Here is a 22731-nt window from a genome sequence, read left to right on the forward strand (position 1 = left end):
CAGCACCTCACAGTCCTTACCTGCATGTCAGCCCCTCATCACCCTCTACTGCAGTTAAGTCTCTCATCACCCTCTCCCTCTGTTCAGCACCTCAGAGCCCTTTCCTGCATTCAGCACCCCAACACCCTCTCCTGCAGTTCAGCACCGCACCACCCTCTTCTGCAGTTCAGCACCTCACCACCCTCTCCTACAGTCCAGCACCTCACCACCCTCTCCTGCAGTTCAGCACTGCACCACCCTCTCCTGCAGTTCAGCACCTCACCACCCTCTCCTACAGTTCAGAACTGCACCACCCTCTCCTGCAGTTCAGCACCTCACCACCCTCTCCTACAGTTCAGCACTGCACCACCCTCTCCTGCAGTTCAGCACCGCACCACCCTCACCCGCTTTGCAGCAGCTCAGAGTCCTTTCCTGCAGTTCAGCACCTCACCACCCTCTCCTGCAGGTCAGCACCTCACCACCCTCACCCGCTGTACAGCATCTCAGAGTCCTTTCATGCAGTTCAGCACCTCATCACCCTCTCCTGCAGTTCAGCGCCTCCCCACCCTCTCCTGCAGTTCAGCGCCTCCCCACCCTCTCCTGCAGTTTAGCACCCCACAGCCCTGGCCTACAGTTCAGCCCCTCAATATCCTCTCTTTCAGTTCAGAACCTCACAGCCCTTGCCTGCAGTTCAGCACCTCACCACCCTCTCCTGCAGTTCAGCACCTCACAGCCCTTGCCTGCAGTTGAGCACCTCACCACCCTCTCCTGCAGTTTAGCACCTCACAGCCCTTGCCTGCAGTTCAGCACCTCACCACCCTCTCCTGCAGTTTAGCACCACACCGTTGTGGCCTGAAGTTCAGCCCCAATTCACCCTCTCCTGCTGTTCAGCACCTCACAGCCCTTTCATGCAGTTCAGCACTGCACCACCCTCTCCTGCAGTTCAGCACTGCACCACCCTCTCCTGCAGTTCAGCACTGCACCACCCTCTCCTGCAGTTCGGCCCCTCACAACCTCTCACAAGTGCAGTACAGGACTTCACAGTCCCTGCCTGCATTTCAGCAACTCACCACCATCTCCTGAAGTGCAGCACTTCACAGTCCTTGCCTGCAGTTCAGCACCGCACCACCCTCTCCTGCAGTTCCGCACCTCACAGCCATTTCCTGCATTCAGCACCTCACAACCCTCGACTGCAGTTCAGCACCTCACAGTCCTGGCCTGCAGTTCAGCCCATCACCCTCACCTGCAGTTTAGCACCACACCACCCTCTCCTGCAGTTCCGCACCTCACAGCCATTTCCTGCATTCAGCACCTCACCACCCTCTCCTGCAGTTTAGCACCGCACCACCCTCTCCTGCAGTGTAGCACCGCACCACCCTCTCCTGCAGTTTAGCACCTCACAGCCCTTTCCTGCAACTCAGCACCTCACAACCCTTTCCTGCATGGCAGCCCCTCATCACCCTCTCCTTCTGTTCAGCACCTCAGAGCTTTTTCCTGCATTCTGCACCTCGCCACCCTCTCCCGCAGTTCAGTAGCTCACCACCCTCTACTGCAGTCCAGCACCTCACCACCCTCTCTTGTAGAAAAGTACCTCACCACATTCTTCTGCAGTTCAGCACCTCACAGTCCTTACCTGCATGTCAGCCCCTCATCACCCTCTACTGCAGTTAAGTCTCTCATCACCCTCTCCCTCTGTTCAGCACCTCAGAGCCCTTTTCTGCATTCAGCACCTCAACACCCTCTCCTGCAGTTCAGCTCCTCACCACCCTCTCCTGCAGTCCAGCACCTCACCACCCTCTCCTGCAGTTCAGCACCTCACCACCCACTCCTGCAGTTCAGCACCTCACCACATTATCCTGCAGTACAGCACCTCACTACATTCTCCTGCAGTCCAGCACCTCGCCACCCTCTCCTGCAGTTCAGCACCTCACCACCCTCTCCTGCAGTCCAGCACCTCACCACCATCTCTTGCAGTTCAGCACCGCACCACCCTCTCCTGCAGTCCAGCACCTCACCACCCTCTCCTGCAGCCCAGCACCTCACCACCCTCTCCTGCAGTCCAGCACCTCGCCAACCTCTCCTGCAGCCCAGCACCTCACCACCCTGTCCTGCAGTCCAGCACCTCACCACCCTCTCCTGCAGTTCAGTACCTCACCACCCTCTCTTGTAGAACAGTACCTCACCACATTCTCCTGCAGTTCAGCACCTCACAGTCCTTTCCTGCATGTCAGCCCCTCCTCACCCTCTCCTGCAGTTCAGTCTCTTATCACCCTCTCCCTCTGTTCAGCGCCTCACAGCCCTTTCCTGCAATCAGCACCTCACAATCCTTGCCTGCTGTTCGGCGCCTCACAGCCCTTTCCTGCAATCAGCACCTCACAATCCTTGCCTGCTGTTCGGCGCCTCACAGCCCTTTCCTGCAATCAGCACCTCACAATCCTTGCCTGCTGTTCAGCGCCTCACAGCCCTTTCCTGCAATCAGCACCTCACAATCCTTGCCTGCAGTTCAGCGCCTCACAGCCCTTTCCTGCAATCAGCACCTCACAATCCTTGCCTGTTGTTCAGCGCCTCACAGCCCTTTCCTGCAATCAGCACCTCACAATCCTTGCCTGCAGTTCAGCACCTCACAGCCCTTTCCTGCAATCAGCACCTCACAATCCTTGCCTGCAGTTCAGCGCCTCACAGCCCTTTCCTGCAATCAGCACCTCACAATCCTTGCCTGCTGTTCAGCGCCTCACAGCCCTTTCCTGCATGTCAGCCCCTCATCACTCTCTCCTGCAGTTCAGTCTCTTATTACCCTCTCCCTCTGTTCAGCGCCTCACAGCCCTTTCCTGCAATCAGCACCTCACAATCCTTGCCTGCTGTTCAGCGCCTCACAGCCCTTTCCTGCAATCAGCACCTCACAATCCTTGCCTGCAGTTCAGCGCCTCACAGCCCTTTCCTGCAATCAGCACCTCACAATCCTTGCCTGCTGTTCAGCGCCTCACAGCCCTTTCCTGCAATCAGCACCTCACAATCCTTGCCTGCTGTTCAGCGCCTCACAGCCCTTTCCTGCAATCAGCACCTCACAATCCTTGCCTGCAGTTCAGCACCTCACAGCCCTTTCCTGCAATCAGCAACTCACAATCCTTGCCTGCTGTTCAGCGCCTCACAGCCCTTTCCTGCAATCAGCACCTCACAATCCTTGCCTGCTGTTCAGCGCCTCACAGCCCTTTCCTGCAATCAGCACCTCACAATCCTTGCCTGCTGTTCAGCGCCTCACAGCCCTTTCCTGCAATCAGCACTTCACAATCCTTGCCTGCTGTTCAGCGCCTCACAGCCCTTTCATGCAATCAGCACCTCACAATCCTTGCCTGCTGTTCAGCGCCTCACAGCCCTTTCCTGCAATCAGCACCTCACAATCCTTGCCTGCTGTTCAGCGCCTCACAGCCCTTTCCTGCAATCAGCACCTCACAATCCTTGCCTGCTGTTCAGCGCCTCACAGCCCTTTCCTGCAATCAGCACCTCACAATCCTTGCCTGCTGTTCAGCGCCTCACAGCCCTTTCATGCAATCAGCACCTCACAATCCTTGCCTGCAGTTCAGCACCTCATAGCCGTTGTCTGTACTTCAGTCCCTCATTACCTTCGCTTGAAGTTCAGCATCTCACAGGCTTTTCCTGCAGTTCTGCACCACATTACCCTCTCTTGCAGCTGAACACTTCATTACCCTCCTGCAACTATGCACCCGACTGACCTTTCAGCACCTCACCACCATCTCTTACAGCTCAGACCATCAGTACCCTTTCCTGCAGGCTAGCAGCTCATTACTCTCACTTGCAACTCAGCACCTCACCACCATCACTTTCAGCTCAGCACCTCACTGACCTATCCAGCAGCTCATCGACTCAGCACCCTACCCTCCAGCTCAACACCTTTTCCTGTAGTTCATCACCTCACAACGTCCCTGTGCAGCTCAGCACCTCAACCCCCTCTCCTGCAGCTCAGCACCTCAACCCCCTCTCCTGCAGCTCAGCACCTCAACGCCCTCTCCTGCAGCTCAGCACCTCAACGCCCTCTCCTGCAGCTCAGCACCTCAACACCCTCTCTGGCAGCTCAGCACCTCAACACCCTCTCCTGCAGCTCAGCACCTCAACACCCTCTCCTGCAGCTCAGCACCTCAACACCCTCTCCTGAAATTTAGCACCTAATCACGCTCTCCTGCAGCTCAGCACCTCAACCCCTTCTCCTGAAATTTAGCACCTAATCCCGCTCTCCTGTAGCTCTGCACCTCAACGCCCTCTCCTGCAGCTCAGCACCTCAACGCCCTCTCCTGCAGCTCAGCACCTCAACACCCTCTCCGGCAGCTCAGCACCTCAACACCCTCTCCTGCAGCTCAGCACCTCAACACCCTCTCCTGCAGCTCAGCACCTCAACACCCTCTCCTGCAGCTCAGCACCTCAACACCCTCTCCTGCAGCTCAGCACCTCACCCCTTCTCCTGAAATTTAGCACCTAATCACGCTCTCCTGTAGCTCTGCACCTCAACACCCTCTCCTGCAGCTCAGCACCTCAACACCCTCTCCGGCAGCTCAGCACCTCAACACCCTCTCCTGCAGCTCAGCACCTCAACAGCCTCTCCTGCAGCTCAGCACCTCAACACCTTCTCCTGAAGTTTAGCACCTAATCAAGCTCTCCTGTAGCTCTGCACCGCAACATCCTCTCCTGCAGCTCAGCATCTCAACACCCTCTCCTGCAGCTCAGCACCTCAACACCCTCTCCTGCAGCTCAGCACCTCAACACCCTCTCCTGCAGCTCAGCACCTCAACACCGTCTCCTGAAGTTTAGCACCTAATCAAGCTCTCCTGTAGCTCTGCACCTCAACACCCTCTCCTGCAGCTCAGCACCTCAACACCGTCTCCTGTAGCTCTGCACCTCAACACCCTCTCCTGCAGCTCAGCACCTCAACACCTTCTCCTGAAGTTTAGCACCTTATCAAGCTCTCCTGTAGCTCAGCACCTCAACACCCTCTCCGGCAGCTCAGCACCTCAACACCCTCTCCTGCAGCTCAGCACCTCAACACCCTCTCCTGCAGCTCAGCACCTCAACACCCTCTCCTGCAGCTCAGCACCTCAACACCTTCTCCTGAAGTTTAGCACCTAATCAAGCTCTCCTGTAGCTCTGCACCTCAACACCCTCTCCTGCAGCTCAGCACCTCAACACCTTCTCCCGAAGTTTAGCACCTCAACACCTTCTCCTGAAGTTTAGAACCTAATCACGCTCTCCTGTAGCTCAGCACCTCAACACCCTCTCCGGCAGCTCAGCACCTCAACACCCTCTCCTGCAGCTCAGCACCTCAACACCCTCTCCTGCAGCTCAGCACCTCAACACCTTCTCCTGAAGGTTAGCACCTCAACACCTTCTCCTGAAGTTTAGAACCTTATCACGCTCTCCTGTAGCTCTGCACCTCAACACCCTCTCCTGCAGCTCAGCACCTAAACACCTTCTCCTGAAGTTTAGCACCTCAAAACCTTCTCCTGAAGTTTAGAACCTTATCACGCTCTCCTGTAGCTCTGCACCTCAACACCCTCTCCTGCAGCTCAGCACCTCAACACCTTCTCCTGAAGTTTAGCACCTCAACACCTTCTCCTGAAGTTTAGCACCTCAACACCTTCTCCTGAAGTTTAGAACCTAATCACGCTCTCCTGTAGCTCTGCACCTCAACACCCTCTCCTGCAGCTCAGCACCTCAACACCTTCTCCTGAAGTTTAGCACCTCAACACCTTCTCCTGAAGTTTAGCACCTCAACACCTTCTCCTGAAGTTTAGCACCCAATCACGCTCTCCTGTAGCTCTGCACCTCACAATCCTCCATCTCATCACCCTCTCCTGTGGCTGAGCACCCTCTCCTGTGCTGTAGGACCTCAACACACTCTCATTCTACTCAGCACCTCAACACCTTCTCCTGTAGCTCTGCACCACCCCACTCTCTCCTGAAGCTGCTCCACTCCAGGCACTCTCCTGCAGCCAAACACCTCACTTCCATCTTCACCATCTTAGCACCTCACTGTCCTCTCCTGCAGTTGCGCACCTCACCAACATGAAACCGTGCATGCTAGCAGGGTTGTTAAGGAGCTACTCCATGGACAAAATCTTATTCTCCTTCTGTTTTCTTCACAGGTTGCAGTCCAACGCTGGGAAGCGGTGAGTGTCCCTCACGTTGGTATATCTCCTCCTCACTTCCTCTTCCTGTCTTCCCTTCCATTCTTCATGCTCCTGTCTCTCTTATGTCCATCCCTCGCCCTTGCTTCCCTCCATGCCTCTATTATTTCCCTCAATTGTGATATTTTTCTGCATCTCTCCTAGCCTTGCTAGTGTTTCTCAGTCACCATACTGATAAACCCCTGTCCATCCCTCTGTGCATACACCACCTTCTCACTATCCCCATCTCTCCGCATCTTTCCCCTCAGATCATATCCTAAATTCTATCTGTCTCCATAACTCACTGCAGAGATATCTTGTGATCTTCATCTAGGCCAAGCCCTGCGGCCAACCCCGTATGCAGCCAGCTTCCTGCTACGCACTGTCTTCGTCTGTGCGCAGTAGGAGTTGGCCACAAGGCCTGGCCTATGACCAACCCCCAAAAGGCAGCCAGCCCCACCCTGAGCCTTCGGCTGTTTTCGGCGGGGTGTTGGCCACAGGGTCTGGCCCTAGCGACCCCATCCCCCAGGACGTTTTTGTTTGTAAAGGTGAGGAGGGCTGCGTGGGCCCCCTCCCTGAGCCTAATTGGGACCTGGGCACGCATAGCCCTTCTTCCCGAGCATTGTAAGACCCTGGCAACCCCATCCCCCAGTGCCACTCCTTTAAATAAAGGGAAGGGAGTGCACGTTTCCCCTCTTCCTAGGCCGATTTCGGGTCGTAGACCCCTTCCCTCAGGGCCTGGCATGATTTTCAGGGGAAGGGGGACACGCTGCCCCTCTCCCTGGGCCAATTTCAGCCACAGGGACGACATCCCCCGGCATTATTATCAGGGAAAGGAGGGCACATGCCCCCCACCCCTCGCTGAGCTGATTTCAGCCCGAGGGTCCGGGGCCCGGCATGATTTTTAAGGGGAGGATGGCACATGGCCTCCCTCCTCTGTCTGATATCAGCTAAGGATTCCATCCCCTGGGGCCTGGCACCATTTTATAGAGAAGGGGGCATGCAGCTTTCCTCCCTGGGCTTAATTTGACCACGGGAACCCCATTTCCTGGGCCATACCCTGCTACAAGTGGTGCCCTGGTGCCCACCCAGGGCACCCACCATACTCTCGTTGGGAGACAAGGCCCAGTGGTCCCAGTCAGCTCCCCGCATAAAGTGGGAGCTGGCATTGCTCCCTGCCTCAGAAAGCAGCTCCTAATGCTGTTCCCTCTGGGCGGGAGCAATATTTTGATCTGTTTCCCTGCCTGCTTCAGTGCGGGCAGGGAAACAAATCAAAAGTCTGCTCCCAACAGGCAGGAGCATTTTTAAAGGGTCACCTGCTGGGAGCAGACTTGGGGTTTGCTCCCCTTGGCATGAAATTCCAAATGATCCCGCCAAACGAGAGCAAACACATAGTTACTGAGCCAGCCCCGGTAGATGGGATCCCTATGGCTCAGGAAGGGGGTCGCACGCCCCCCCCCTCCTTTAAAGTAATCTTCCCGGGAGTGAGCTCCCCGGGGCCTTTAATGGCTTTGGTGGGGGCAAATGGCCCTCCTCCCCATTTTCTTAAATTTTAGCTCTGGCAGTGGGCTCCTAGGGGCCTTTTGAGGATCGGAAAGGATGGCTGCACAACCCCCTTCCCCTTATAAAGTATTTTCCATCCCAGGGGTGGGCTCAAGGCTCGGGGAGGGGGTGTGGCACTCCCCATATGAACACATTTTGGCACTGGGGGTGGACTCCCTGGGGCCTCTGGAGGATCGAGGAGGGGGCCCGCACGTCCCCCTCCACATATAAACAAATGTTAGACCACGGGGTGGATTCCCCGAAGCCTCTTCAGGCTTAGGGAGTAGAGCTAACCATCCCCCTTCCCCTTCATGATTATAGCCCTGGGGGTGGGCTATCTTGGGCATAAACATCATAAATGCGCCCTGGCTGTCATTTGTTTTTCTGGCAGGATCGAAGCATTTTTTGCCGATTTCTTTTTTGTCTGGGGGGAGGGGGGGGGGGGGTCTAGAGGGTCAGGGTATCTTTACTCTGCCCCTTATACAACTTTTTTACATTTTTATTTCAGGACGGGTGACTAAGTCACAGAGTCATGTAATGGCTGCCAGCAACATTTTTCTCATGGTGCTAGCAGCCAATCAGAGCAGTCACTCCCACAGGATTCTGACTCTTGTGAGAGCGAGATGTTCCAGGAGGAAAAAAGCTCCCTAGGACAACCAGAACACTATTTTCTTTTTTGCTCCTGCAAGAGTCTCCTGCAAGAGTCTTTTGGGACTCTTGCAGACCCATCCGTCTAGTTGTTGGGATGCAGCGATTGTTGACAGTGGCTAAGGGCGAGGTGAAATCCTTATCAATCGAGAAAATCTCTTTGCAGCTTTCCTTGATGCCGTCCAGTAGTGCTTGTGCTTTTTTCTTCCTGTCTCTTATTTGCCGGTGATAACCTTGTAGGTAGTTTTGTCAGTGGTGTTGTGGCTGTCTCTCCATTTCCTTTCTAGCTGTTTACAGTGTCGTTTGGTGTCTAGGAGGTCTTATGTGTACCAGCTGACCTGCTTGTTTGATCTACCATACTTTTGGGGTTTGATGATTGTGCGCTATTCTTTATCCAGTTGTTAAAGTTGTTGATGTCCTTGTTGAGGTTGTCTGTGAGGCTAGGTAGATCCGTGCTTAGAATGCCGAGACAGTCTGCTTCTGTCATTTTGCTGCAGCTTCTGCTTGGAATGCAGAACCTGGAAGGGGTGTTGACTTGGAAGTGGGTGATAGAGTGGTCGGTCCATGTGATTGGTGTGGTGGAGTTGTATTTGATGGTGTCGCTTGTGGTGAAGATAGGGTCTAGTGTGTGTCCAGTGTGTTGGATTTGGGACAATCTGGGTGAGTTCAATGACACTCAAGCTTTCAGCGAGTGCTGTGGAGCCTGTAACCATTCAGTACATTGACTTTTGAGACACAGGTGAGGTCATTTGTATGCTTACGTGATGAATGGCCATCATACCAAAGAGCTATGGCCAAAGTGGATGCTTTACTTGTAAATGCGATCAGATTTTTAGAGACTCTTTGCCACTTGCATCCCAAAGGCTGCTACAGTGCACGAGGTACTGAACCTGACCACCTCTGATAGAAATAATGAACCTTAAAATAGCAACTTTGCTAGAGTGTGATGATGGCTGGAAGTCTGCTACTGCAGATGTCCACAACTTCATGCAGAGGTCAAGCTATCATGCAGCGAAGCTCAGATTGGACTCACATGTCATCTCGGTGATTTACCAAGTCATCTTTCTGGCTTGATGTTGTCATTTGGGCGTGATCAATGTGAAAACAGTTAATATTATAAAAAAAATCCCTGTTGCTGCTTTGAAAGTTACTGTGAGGAATGTGACGTAGCAGTCTATTCCACAACACGGCATTCCTCACCTGATTCACAATGTGTGAGAAGAACATACATTGTAATAGGCCATGTGGCAGTGCCACCGTATGTTGCACACTTCCTACCAGCATTGGGAGAAGTGATGTTTCTGTGCTGACACAGAGATCGGCTCGATGTTACGGGATCGACGTATTTATAGCATATCCCTACTATGTGTATGGTTTTGTGGCACAGTAGAACTGTGTGCCTATTTTACATGGTTGTGGGGTTTATCAAAGTCCTGAATCATGATGGTCACTGAGTGTGTCAGTGAAGAGAAGATTTCACTGGTCGAGGTCTTGTTTAAACATGGCAAATTGGGTACATAGGGTGGGTGTGTGTGTGTGTGTGTGTGTGTGCGCGCATGCACACCCTAAGATTTTGCACTTGACTCGTACCATGAGGTTGAAAGGTTGTCTGTTGCCTGGCCTGAAGTTTTCATGCTAGTGATTGGCATCATTGATCAGTTAGCAAGCTACAGAAAGGTATTGCACAAGTGGGTGTGGTACGTTTCATGAGGATCTTCTGATGGCTCAGTGAGGGACAGGGTGGAGTTGGCTGGTGAGGGTATGATGTTGATGCTACATTACATTGCAGCTATATGTCTATAGTGATTTTTCTTGTGTTGTGGGTTGTGGTATGGTCTGAATGATATATTGGTTGTTCCTGTGGATATAATTAATGAATGCTCAGATGGCTTGTTTAGTACACAATGCTGTATGGGAAATGCACTCATGTTCAATGTGGTTAGTCTCTGGAGACATACCTTCACACAAACCCCCTGCTGTTTGCAGAATGTTTTCTCGCCTCTTTGCTTCTAATAGCAGTGGGGGAGTTTCCACGAGTCAGGAACTGTCCTAAAACAAACCATATAGTCAGTGTGTCCTTATGGTAGGATTATGCCTTCATAGTTCCTGGGACTCTACCGTGTGCTCAGACCGCCCGCCTCCGCATAATAATTCACACTCTGGCCTGCTCTCATCCTCACTTTGCATTGCCCACTCTCTGGACCCATGAAGTTCTCCTCATAAACCCTTGAGGTGCTTCAGTTGTACAAACAGGTTGTCTCGCTGCTTGTCTCTTCCAGGCAGGATCACACCATTGTGGACACCGTGCTACTGGCCCCTCGCTCTGCTCAACCCGACATTCTGAAGGTGACCGAGAAGCATGTCTCTCAGGAGACCTTCAATGACCTGAAGGTGGCCCCGGGATACTACACTGTGACCTCTGACCGAGGTAAGCAGAGGTTCCCTTAGTCCACAAGGACGACTGAAAGCTTGGCAAGAATGTGTACTCGCTCATGCCTCTGACCTTTCACACACTCTCTACTCTGACTTTTCACATGTTCATCTCACTTATTTCCTTTCCTCTGATCATTTCTCCTTTCCACTGACCGTCACCTTAAGCATATTCATTCAACCACTTACCTTTAACATGGACATCTCACCTTTGGAATTTAACACATACTACGCACCTCTTACCTTTCACACATTCCACTCACCCTGGCTTTCAACATGTTAATTTCCCACTGCATCTCATCTTTCTCATGTTCACCTCACTGTCCAACTTTAACATGTTCTGTGGGCCTGTGACCTGCCACACCTGTGACCATTAACACATTCATCTCACCACTGACCTTTCAAGTATTCATGTCTTTGCTGACATTTAATCTGTTTCCCTCGCCTCTGAACTTTCATACATTCCACTCACCTGTGGCTTTCAATACATTCTCTCACCCTAGACCATTCTGTAAGGTATGTTTTGTTTTAACTTGTACCAATCCTTGAGCTGTATGAACAATTACTGTAATGTACAATTACCATTGTCCACTTAGCTTGTTTGTCATCTTTTGACTATGCTTCCATGTTCTGGTCAGAATTGATGTTTGGTCCCACTGTGCATTTGTCAGTTGGTGCTGTGCTTCACTCAAGACAGTTCGCTCTGGCCGTAGGCTTATTTTGATCACTTGAATTAAACCACTTTTACTTTATCTATGTTGCAGTAATCCTTTTGTAACACAGTCCTATGTTTTCTCCTTGCACACCTTCCACATGTCCAATGCCTCTGAACTTTCACACATTTGATTAACAGCTGACCTATAATACATTTATATCAACCATGGCCTTTCCTCCATCTCACATCTGACCTGTTGCAACTTCTCTTGCCACTGTCTTTTGACACGTGTTGTGTCTGAGTGTCACGTACCAAATAATTCCTTCGCTCTTTTAGACTCTCACCTGCACTCTGGCATGTCACATTTTAGCCTTTCATACGCGACTAAAGCATTTCCGTGATAGGGCATTCGCCTCTACCTGTTAATTTGTAAAATATATACTCTGACCCCTCACCTCTGGCATTTCATACTCCACCTCAATCTTATTAACCTCGTTATCCTGATGCAAATGACAGTTGATCATCTCCCCATGTCTCTGAGCTTTGATCATCAACCCGTTCACGTGTGACCTAGCGCCTTTACCTTCCAGAATCACAGTATTACATCTGCCTCCCCGCATTGACACCTCACATCATAGCTTCCCACGAAGTCACCTGCGATCTGTCGCCTTTGCCTTACAAAACACACACCATCACATCTAACGCCCCCAGATTGACACTTCACATCATACTTCACACGTCTTCACCTATGACCTGTCACATTTACCTTCCAGAATATACACCATCACATCGGCCACCCTGCATTAGCACCTTACTTTATTGTTTCTCACGTCTTCATCTGTGACCTGTCATGTTTGACCTCCCAGAGCACTCTACAACATCATGTATATGGCCTTCCCCCATTGACACATCATGCCACAGCTTTCCTCTTCTTCACTTACAACCCTTCACTCTCTGCCTCTTAGATGCTCATGGCATGGTGGAGTTTCAAGAAGGCGTGGAGTCTGTGGATGTTCGGGTGCCACTCTTCATCCGGGACGAGGATGATGATGAGAAGCAGCTGCTGGTGGAGGCCACGAGTGTCCCTGTTGGTATTGCAGAAATCGGACGCAAACTTGTGAATATCACAATCATCAAAGAACAAGGTGTGTGGTGGTTCTGGTGATGGGAGAGGGAGGTCGGAATTTAAGCTAACGAAGTAGGATACTCTACTAGAGGTGAAATTCTCCAGGTGAAGCCACAGTACAGAGGTCTCACTAAGAAAACTCCATCAGAAGTCTAACTGATGAGTAGGATACATGACTCTTGTTGGGACCTTTCTAAGGAGTGGACACAATATTCTAACTAAGCCTTCGCTAAGGAGTGACACTAGTGCTCCAGGTGAGACCTCACTAATGAGTAAACACCATACTCCATCTGATACTCCAGTATTGAGTGAATGCAGTGCTCCAGGTAGGGCCCTCTTAGTGACTAAACACAATAGTTCAGGTAAGACCTCATTAATGAGCGAATTCAATACTCTAGGTCACACCTCACTATCACCTGAGCACAATAGTCCAGGTGGCACAGCACTACAGAGTGAGCACAACACTCAAGGTGACACCTACCAAATGGATGGCTACAAACCTTGCAGTGGAACTTATTTCACTTAAAAACAGATGCTACTGTGTGCAATTAGTGTGGTATTTGAAGTGTGAGACTTGCACATGTTGTAATGAAATGCTTTGTGACTGCAGGCATTCTATTATGTTCTGAGTTGCCTTTGGAACTGGGAATTCCTAGGTAGACACTTTAAGCCGGTCTGCCTGGGGTCCTTTCTATGTACTTTCTTCTCTTTAAATAAATCTATTTAACTACAAGCCTGTGTGGTCTTAAAACTGGCAACAAGAATGGGATGCAATGAGATGAGTGCAAGAGGTACCGACCCCATTGAGTTACTCATGAGAGAGTAACAGTGCGTCTGATACGGGCAGGCGCTTTGTTTAGTTCAAAGACAGCCTCTTTCCTGGGTGATAAAGTCACTGCTTCGCTGATGGCACTGCGCTATCAAACGTAAAGGAATTCCTTGCTTTTTAAGTATTTCCCCTGCTGTCACTGACTTTAATTAAACAGGCATTTGCAATGCAATAGGTCTCGCATTTGCGAAAGTTTAAGTCCACACGTGTATGCCCGTTTATGAGTGAGCATCTATGAGTGAGCCGTCGTGGCAGTGAGTGCAGCGTGTGTAGACACCATTGCAAGATGAGATGAGTTGCGAGTGCGCCTAAGGAAAATCCCTTACTCGGTCACTGGAGAGAAGACAGTGAACTATGAATTAAATCAGAAATTGCCTTTGAGTGCAGGCTTGATTGCAAGCATGGGTGGAATGGTGCTGAAATCTATGTGACTGGCTGTTCGTGGTATCGGCATACGTTTGTCCTGTCGGAGTGTGTAGAGGAGCGTTACATGGAGCACAAAAAGTGAAAAGGGACTAAACTCCATCATGGTTGCAGACAATGAAGAAGGACTATAGATCCTTGCAAAGTGAACAGTTCATCACCATAGAAAGAGGACACATTTTTGTTAGCAGTTTTCTTTGCAAACAAAGAAAATACACTCAGGGTCCTGTGCTGGTAAACAGTTCATTGTCTAGGGCAAGGAGCAACCAACATTTTTGCAGAGTCTGAAGGTAAACACAGAAGAAGGTGGTCATTGACAACAGTGACTGCTTTATTTATGTTTATTTTTTTTATTTTTTTTGTGAAAGTTTTATATAGCGCGAACAAGATCTTTGCAGATATCAGAGCGCTTTACAAGGCATAGAATAACACCAGTAGAGTGAATAACAGGCCATTAGGTACAGCATAGTTGTAGGTATAGGTGGGGTGGGGGTATGTACATGGGGGGTATAGTAAAACAGGTACATCAATAATGCAGATCGTAAAAATAGGTGTAAGCAATTCAACAATTTAACAATTCAATAATGCAAGTAATACGAATAATCGAGGGATCGTAGATAATACAGATCGGTGAAGAGACTTTAAAAATCCACGTTAATAGATCAAGTGTGTTTAGCCATGAGGATAGCTTTTACTTCTTTCCTAAACAATGTGATGGAGGGGATGAGTCTAGTTTCAGGAGGGAGTGAGTTCCAGATCCTGGGTGCCATTCCTGAGAAGGAGCGTTTATAAGTTTTTTCCTTCCGGAATTTTCGAGGTTTTAGCAGAAGATTGTTTGTGCCTCTGGTGTTTCTAGAGCCGCCACAGATTGTCAGCTTCTGGGTGAGGTAACCGGGTGAGCTCAGGTGTACAGCCTTGTGTGTCATCCAGGCGATTTTCAGATGTATTCTGGCTTCAAAAGGCAGCCAGTTCAGGGATTTCAAGTCAGGGGAGATATGCGAGTGTTTTTTTGACCCAGTGATGAGCCTCGCTGCCGCGTTTAGAGAAGCTCTTAGGGGTGCCGTAGTAGTTAGAGGGAGACCGCAGAGGGCGATGCTGCCGTATTCTATTCGAGGGATGACTAGCGCTTGTACTGCAGTTTGGAAGTCTTTGGCTGGGAGGAAGGGTTTGAGTTTCCTCAGTGTATTGATTTGGTAGTTCGCACCCTTAGTTGCCTTGCTGATGTGTTGCTGCATTTTGAGATTGGTGTCGAGTGTTATGCCCAAAGATTTTGCTGAATCCACGATGCTTGGTTGGACATTGAGTGCAGTTAGGTGTTTAAGCCAAGTTTGAGTGGTAGAGATCTTCGCGGGAGGTGAGATCAGAAGGAACTCTGTTTTCGAAGCATTGAGTTTGAGATGATTATCGGCAAGCCAGGATTGGGTGCTTCTGATCGTTGAGTTCAGGAGTACAATGTCTTTGGGGGATTGCAATTTGAGATATAGTTGGGTGTCATCTGCGTACATGTGAAAGAGTACATTGGATGTTTGTAACAAGGTGGTGAGAGGTTCCATAACTAGGTTGAACAAGGTTGGGGATAAGGAGGATCCTTGGGGGCCGCCTAACGATACAGGTATTGGCGAGGACATAAGGTTGTTGCACTTGAATTTCTGCGACCTGTTGTGTAGAAAGGAAGTGAACCACTTGAGGACAGTCCCAGATAGACCCATTCTTGTGTTTAATAGTTCGAGTAAATTCTCATGTTTAACGGTGTCGAATGCTGAGGAGAGATCAAGAAGGATGAGGAGGCAGGTATCATTTTGGTCAAGGATTTGAAGGGCGTCGTCAATTATGTGAGTCATAGCGGTTTCTGTACTGTGTCCTGCTCGGAAGCCTGATTGATGAGAGTTGAGGAGATCGAACTGATCAATGTGTTTGGTCAGTTGTAGTTGTGCGCATTTTTCCAGGAGTTTGGCGAGAGTGGGAGTATTGGTAATGGGACGGTAATTGTTTAGATCGGATGGGTCGGCTGTAGGTTTCTTTAGTAAAGGTGTGACTTGTCCGACTTTGAGGGAGTCAGGGATGGTTCCTTGTTGGAGTGAGCTGTTGATAATTTTAGTCCAGAGTGGAAGGAGTAACGGGATGAAGTCTTTGACAGCGTTAGCAGGGAGGGGGTCCGTGAGGTGATTGGATGGTTTCAAGGTGCTGAGCAGTTTGCCATGTTGTTTGTTTATTTTGTTAAGAAGAACAAGTGTTGGTAATTGTCGCATCTGAAAGCTTTGTGTTTTAGTTCGACATGGTAGTGCAATCGGTAACTGCCCCACCTGTGTTCTTGCAGGATCCTAGGTCTCCCGTAATGCCATAGGAGGATTGTAAAGAGGTATTAAAGACATATTCAGAGGCTGTTGAAGGGGATGTTTCTTTGTCAAAAAGGAAGTTAGCAATGTTAAAACATAGGGGGTCATTACGGTGGCGGTCAGACGAGCGTCCTACCGCCATTGTTGCAGGATTGGGACTAGCCGACAAGTAGTCTGTTGTCCCACCTACCAGATTAGGATGCAACTGCTGTGTAGGAGGTCGGAAGCATCCCTTTTTCTGTAACCAGAAAAGGGCCACAGCACAATCCCCAATTGAAAAAGGGATGTTTTTAAACATCCATGCACCGTGTGCCAGGCACCATGTCCTGCTGTGAATGCTCAATGTTACAAGTGCAAGAAAACAACCCATTTCTCCAGGGTATGCAAGCTGGGGAGTAAGGAGATTAACAAGAGCAGAGTGGTTTAGTGAGCAGAAGAACAATGGATTGCACCCAGATCTGTGACTGGGGGCGAGTGGCTGAAAAGGTTCAGCACTCCATCCATCATCTTATTGTGTTTGCTATGTAATGCTTAGTGACAGATTGAACCTCAGTAACGGCAGGCATTCTTAGCTTGTCATTATATTTTGAGTTGGCTTGTCATTATATTTTGAGTTCCCTTGGGACCTGGAAATTCCAAGGTAGCCAGTTTAAGCTGGTCTGCCTGGGGTCAGTTGCATGTACCTTCCGCTCTTAAAATAAATCTATTTAACCACAAGCCTATGTGGTCTTAAAAGTACACATAGCGACAGACTAGTCTGTGAAACATGTAATGCTCGTCCTCCACAGAAAAAGAATATCACAGTCCATTATTAAGTTTACTCTGTGCCTAGTCCTGCTGAGGGATAAACTGTGCTGTCATTAACCCCTCTGTGACAACACTGCCATAGCTGGAAGAGGTTAGGTGCCTCAAGACACTCATTACGAACCATAGTGAAAAAAACAACTCAACATTCAAACAGGTGAGGCTGGAAAGCCCACCGTCCCCTTTTACAGTACACCTCCATGAGAATAACACACATGTTCAAACCATACACGCGCCACATCAATGTGGCTGGGGGATGGAATTCCAAAGTGAAGATGTTCCATTGGGTGACTCACAACTCCAGAGCGAGGTCTACACCAATCACCGAGAGAGGCCAAGTAATTGGTGAATGCTGTGCTATACAGATATCAAGTAGCAAAACCTGCACTTTGTTACTTGTGCATTCTTGACTGTGCTTTCTAACTTGTGCCTTCATGCCTGTACCTTCGCACCAGCTCTTTTCTGTTGTGCTTTCTTTCTTTGCCTTGTTGCCTGAACCCTTTCACCTTTGCCTTCTCTTCTGTGCTTTCTTTCCTAGGCCTTCTTACCTGCACCTTTTTGCCTTCTGACAGAACACCTCTTTTTGAAGTCTGATGCATTGTATCTTGCAGTGCCTCTTAGTGAAACACATGCTAAATAGGTAATGTACAATAATGTTCTGTTGTGATGTTTCATAATGTTAACAGGCACCTTCCGAGGATATATAACATGACTACACTATAAATCCAAGACTAAGGACCAGGTTTAAATCATAGCAGGGTTGAGCAGGATAAAGAAGGTGTACACTTTATTAAAGGAACTGTGTTGGCATAGGCTTGAATCAGATTAAAGCATTTAATGTGTTACACTATCTGGTTTACTCAATAAATGTGAAAGGACATTACTATAAAACCGGTGTTTCCATGCCTCAATATGCAAGAAAAAAATCTTACCTTTATACTGAAAACATTTTGACTAGCTGAATGTGTCTTTAGTTTTTCTCCTAAGAAACATTTATACTTTTTATATTGTTGGGGTCCATCTTGAATCAATTGATAAAATGTCAAAATAGTGACATAAGAATGTCACAAAATGAGCCTCAAAGTACAGCAAAATTGTTTTTCAGGTAGCATAAGTTAGCTTGGACACATAACTAGATTATCCATTTCCACAAAATAGCAGCAGCCGTGTCTATGGAGCTTCTGATTTCCCTCTCAGCCTCCCTGACCACCACTTTCCACCTGATCTACCGACCTCCAATTCCAGCCAAACCTTCTTAGAGGAAATCACATCAGCACCTCGTGCATCAACTACTCCAGTAATGGGAAGGAGATGATATTTATTGACTCGGGCCCATATGTACAAAAGGAAATTGCATTTCTTAACTGACCGAATTGCAATTTCGGTCCGTTAAGAAATCCAAAATATCCTTTCCTTATGTACAAAAGGAATATACATGGTTGCAAAATGCGATTCCTAACCATCAGAAATCGCATTTGAAATTCCCAAAATAGGAAATCGCAAATAGGGATTACCTGGTTGCAATTTCTTAACCACGTGTACATAGCATTTCCTAATTGTGAATTTTACATTTAGGAAATGCTATTAGCATTGAATCAGATTTGGTGGTAATCAGGTGCAAACTTAAACAAGCATTTGCAATGCAATTGCAATGCAATAGGTCTCGCATTTACGCAAGTTTAAGCTATTGGCATTGTAAATAACAATGCCTTTTATTTAGGTTTTAAAAACGGAAACAGAAATAAAAGGCATTGTCATTTGCAATGTCAATAGCTCAAACTCACAAAAATGTGAGACCTATTGCATTGCAAATGCTTGTTATTTGTGTAGTTCTTTCAGCATACCCTAAACATCGGCCATGATAACACTGTAACACAAACATTTTCTTTTCTGATGAACAGCAGTAGTTTACTCTGCAGGGCTTCATTATGAACAGTCTGCTCCTGTCTGTAAAAACTAGGAGGAAGGAGGGAGGGAGGGAAAGTGAAAGCGCCCCATGCGCGTGCTGTGTTCACGCGGGGACAGGAGATGTGCATGCGTACAGAGTGCACATCTCCTGGGCCCCTTCGGCAGAGAAACAGACGACTATAGGTCTCGCCAAGGCGACAACGCATCTGCTACGTCGCTAGGCGAGACCTAAAAAGGCACCCAAAATCCAAGAGTATTATTCCCAATGGCGTATTTGAACTTCCTGGCAAGGAAGATAAGGATAACTACTTCATAGGTAAAATAAATATATATTATATTACATATTTATTAAAACTCATACATATATATATATATATTGTGACAAAGACCACGACTGTGGTCGAAACGCGTCTTTCTCTGTCAAAATAAAATACCTCTCAACTCGATCAGTGGGCTTCTTGAGATTCTCCGTACATTGAGATATATATATATATATATATATTTATATGTAGTGAACAAGGCGGGGGCTATCCGCCGAAACGCGTCTGAGCAGCAACTGAGAATAAAATCTTACTTTGGATATGAATTCACGGAGTCAGCGCCATTCTTGATTGAACGTTTGGACTGGTATTCAATATATTTATATATATATATATATATATATATATATATATATGTATATATATATATATATATATATATATATATGTATATATATATATATATATATATACACAAACACACACACACACACACACACATAGGGTTGAGAAAGGCAGCTTGACTGCTGAAATGCGTTCCTGTTTTGTCTATGGGTCTATTGAAGCCTGCGAAATAAATGAGAGAATGCCCACGATGTCGAGTGCTGGTTATTCAATCAGATATGGTTGGGGATTTCTTTTCTGTACATACTGAGTGCTAGCGGTAGCGCCACTTTTAAAACACCACCAGCGATTTGACAGCACACCAGTTTTACCGCAATTTGGATTCTGCAATATATATATATATATGTGTGCGTGTGTGTGTTAGGGCAAGGGGTGTTTATGGTTTAAGGTGGATGCACGATTTTTGTTCGCACAGGTAACTTAAGTGTTTCGGTGGGTATGGGTTTTCGGGTGGGTATAAAAAAAAATTCTACATATATTTCTTTACAAATACATATATAAATAAGCGATTATACTTACCTGTTATTGTTTTTAAAACGCATATGCCTTCACCATGCGTGCCCTAACAACGAAAAACTAAGATAATGTAAGTATTTTACATTATAAACCCTTTATACATATTTTATATATATATATATATATATACATATATATATGAAAAAAGCATGATTCCTACAGGAAGAACCAGAGAGACTCAGCGGGGCTTTCAGGAAAGGGATTTATTCAGCAAGTGTGGCATGACGCGTTTCGACAGCAATGTCTTCATCAGATGCCTAATACACCAATAAATCTGCCAGTTCGTTTTGATAGTTCAAAATAGCGTCCTGCCATTGGTGGCCATCCAGGTGGTTCAAGCTAATTGGAGGAGAGGCGTCATAGCGGCGTCGGCACACTACAACTCCCAGCATTCATCAGTCAAGAAAGCCAGGTAAGTAATTCCCCCTCGAACCACTGTTGTCTCATGGAGTACTGGATGATTGTGGACGCTTGTGAGACGTATGGGCTGTGCAGTGGCTGAAGTCTTCCCCTCTCCTGGGTCCCCAAACGTCTAAGCCGCTAGTAGCTCCTGCAACGCCAATCCTGGAGCCAAGAATACAGTGATCCTGACTGCTCCGTGAGGTCACGGACTGCTGGGCTGCAGCGGAAGCCTTGCGAGTTAGGAGAGCGGCGGGCCGGAGTGCTTCCAATTCCTTGGACTATTGAGAAAGATGTGCCCTCGTGCCTCCGGCCGCTTCAGAAGACGGGTCTGCTCAAGCGCGCCCAAGGGCTGACGCGCAATCGAATGAAAAAAGCATGATTCCTACAGGAAGAACCAGAGAGACTCAGCGGGGCTTTCAGGAAAGGGATTTATTCAGCAAGTGTGGCATGACGCGTTTCGACAGCAATGTCTTCATCAGATGCCTAATACACCAATAAAGGGTTTGTACTTACCTGTAAAAAAGTCAAATTGTTGCTCTAATCAATCAGTCAGGGAGTTTATAAAGCCCGCTACTCACCTGTGAAGGTCTCAAGGCGCTGTACCAGCATATAATGGTAAAGGCATATGTGTGGTAAACATTTAACATGTAAGTATAACCCCTACACACACACACATATATATATATTCATATGTATAGATAGATATTGATATATTTATAATTCACCTACCTGCAAAATACCTACATACAGGATTTTAAATCAGAAAGGCATGCGGGGTTCCGTTATACATCCCAGCGCTGCTGAGAAGCATCCCTCCTCCTGGTCCCATAAACACAGGGTGAGCAGAGCCCCAAGGTCCCATTAGGGAGCTGAGAATTAGTGATTCGTGGCGTGGCAGAGGGAAAGGAGAGAGTACGTTTTTTGTCATTTTCCAGCACTGGTTACATGGAAAGCTTTTGGAGTGTGTTTAGACGGGAATGCGCCAAATTGAGCCTTCATGACAAATGTTCATAAACACTTGTGTTTGACTTCCCCTAAAGTGCTCTGAACCTGCTATGATCCGTAGAAAAACATGAATATTCTAATAATGAATAATGGAGGTATTATTGTCTGGCGGCTCAATAGTATTACCCTTAAATGTTTCCAAGGCAAATGTTTCACTGTTGATTTTCTGATTCCCGACTTGTCTTGACTGACAGGATCTAACACCAGTTACTGTTTGTACAGAACTCTGGTACTTGTCAACGGAAGTGGTAGGCACTATCACAAAACTAGCAAGTTGCAAAACATTGTCACCCCGCCCCACCCCCCCCATGTTTTCATGTGGGATTTCAAATTTCAGTTTTTCTGTATGGATTTCTGATCCCTAAACGGTTTTGGAGCGCCACCTACTGTTTATTTAGAAATATACAGCGATGTACCTCATTTCTAGAGTGAGCAAAAGGCCCACCATCCATGTGTGCCACTTCTGAGATTTCCTGTTAGGAAATCGAAATTTAGCGATTTCCTAAATTGCGATTTCCTAATAGCGATTGCGACTCCGTTGGAATCCATAGAAATCGCTGTTAGGAAATCGCATCCCGGTACCTTGGACTGACCATTTTTTAGTCCCACTAAATTGGCAGCTGACTCCCACTCCTCGCCCCACAACCCTACCTAACAAACCCACGCGCTCCTGGTCTAAATTAGATCCAGAAAAATGGAAACTTCATCTAGAGCGTTCACCCCCCAAACTTGACGCCAACCCCACCCATGCGGACGCAGAGTTCTCGACTTGGATAGGAGAGACACTGGACAAAACGCTTCCAAAAAAATCCTTCGGTAAGCCCCGGGGCAAAGCTACCTCCCCATGGTTCACCCAGGAAACGCGGCTTCTAAAGAAAGCCTGCAAGAGATCAGAAAGAGACTGGAGGAAAAATTTCGATCCCACAAAAAAAAACTGAATACAAAAAAAACCTTCTTAACTATAAAAAAGCACTCAAAGCCGCCCAAGTCAATTATTTCGAGGAGAAAATCAGATCATCTACCAACTCGTCCCGGGAAACGTTTCAAATAGCTAAGAAACTTCTCAAAGTGCCGGAGCCTCCCCCCTTAGTAGAACCATCAGCTACCCGTTGCAATGAATTTGCAGAATTCTTTAATTTGAAGATAACAAACATCATCAATTCCCTTCCACCGCCAACTTCGGACGCTCCCTCTGTTGTCGACCAGTCCTGTCGCACACACCAAGCTACTGCATGTCAATTGTCACACTTCACCCCCCTGACAATAGACACTCTCCTTCCTATATTCAAC

The 22731-nt window shown here is 48.0% G+C and overlaps 1 protein-coding gene across 1 annotated transcript in view; it reads left to right on the plus strand.

Annotated features, from left to right (window-relative positions):
- ITGB4 (integrin subunit beta 4) overlaps window positions 1-22731 on the plus strand; it is a 293817-nt gene that overhangs the window by 176107 nt on the left and 94979 nt on the right. Inside the window, exons 23-25 of the mRNA XM_078654540.1 lie at window positions 6132-6155; window positions 10622-10770; window positions 12393-12572. Coding sequence (XP_078510666.1) covers window positions 6132-6155; window positions 10622-10770; window positions 12393-12572 — 353 coding nt within the window. The remainder of the gene's footprint in view (window positions 1-6131; window positions 6156-10621; window positions 10771-12392; window positions 12573-22731) is intronic.

This window comes from Lissotriton helveticus, chromosome 7, assembly GCF_964261635.1.
Source record: "Lissotriton helveticus chromosome 7, aLisHel1.1, whole genome shotgun sequence".
In the NCBI taxonomy this organism is placed as follows: domain Eukaryota; kingdom Metazoa; phylum Chordata; class Amphibia; order Caudata; family Salamandridae; genus Lissotriton; species Lissotriton helveticus.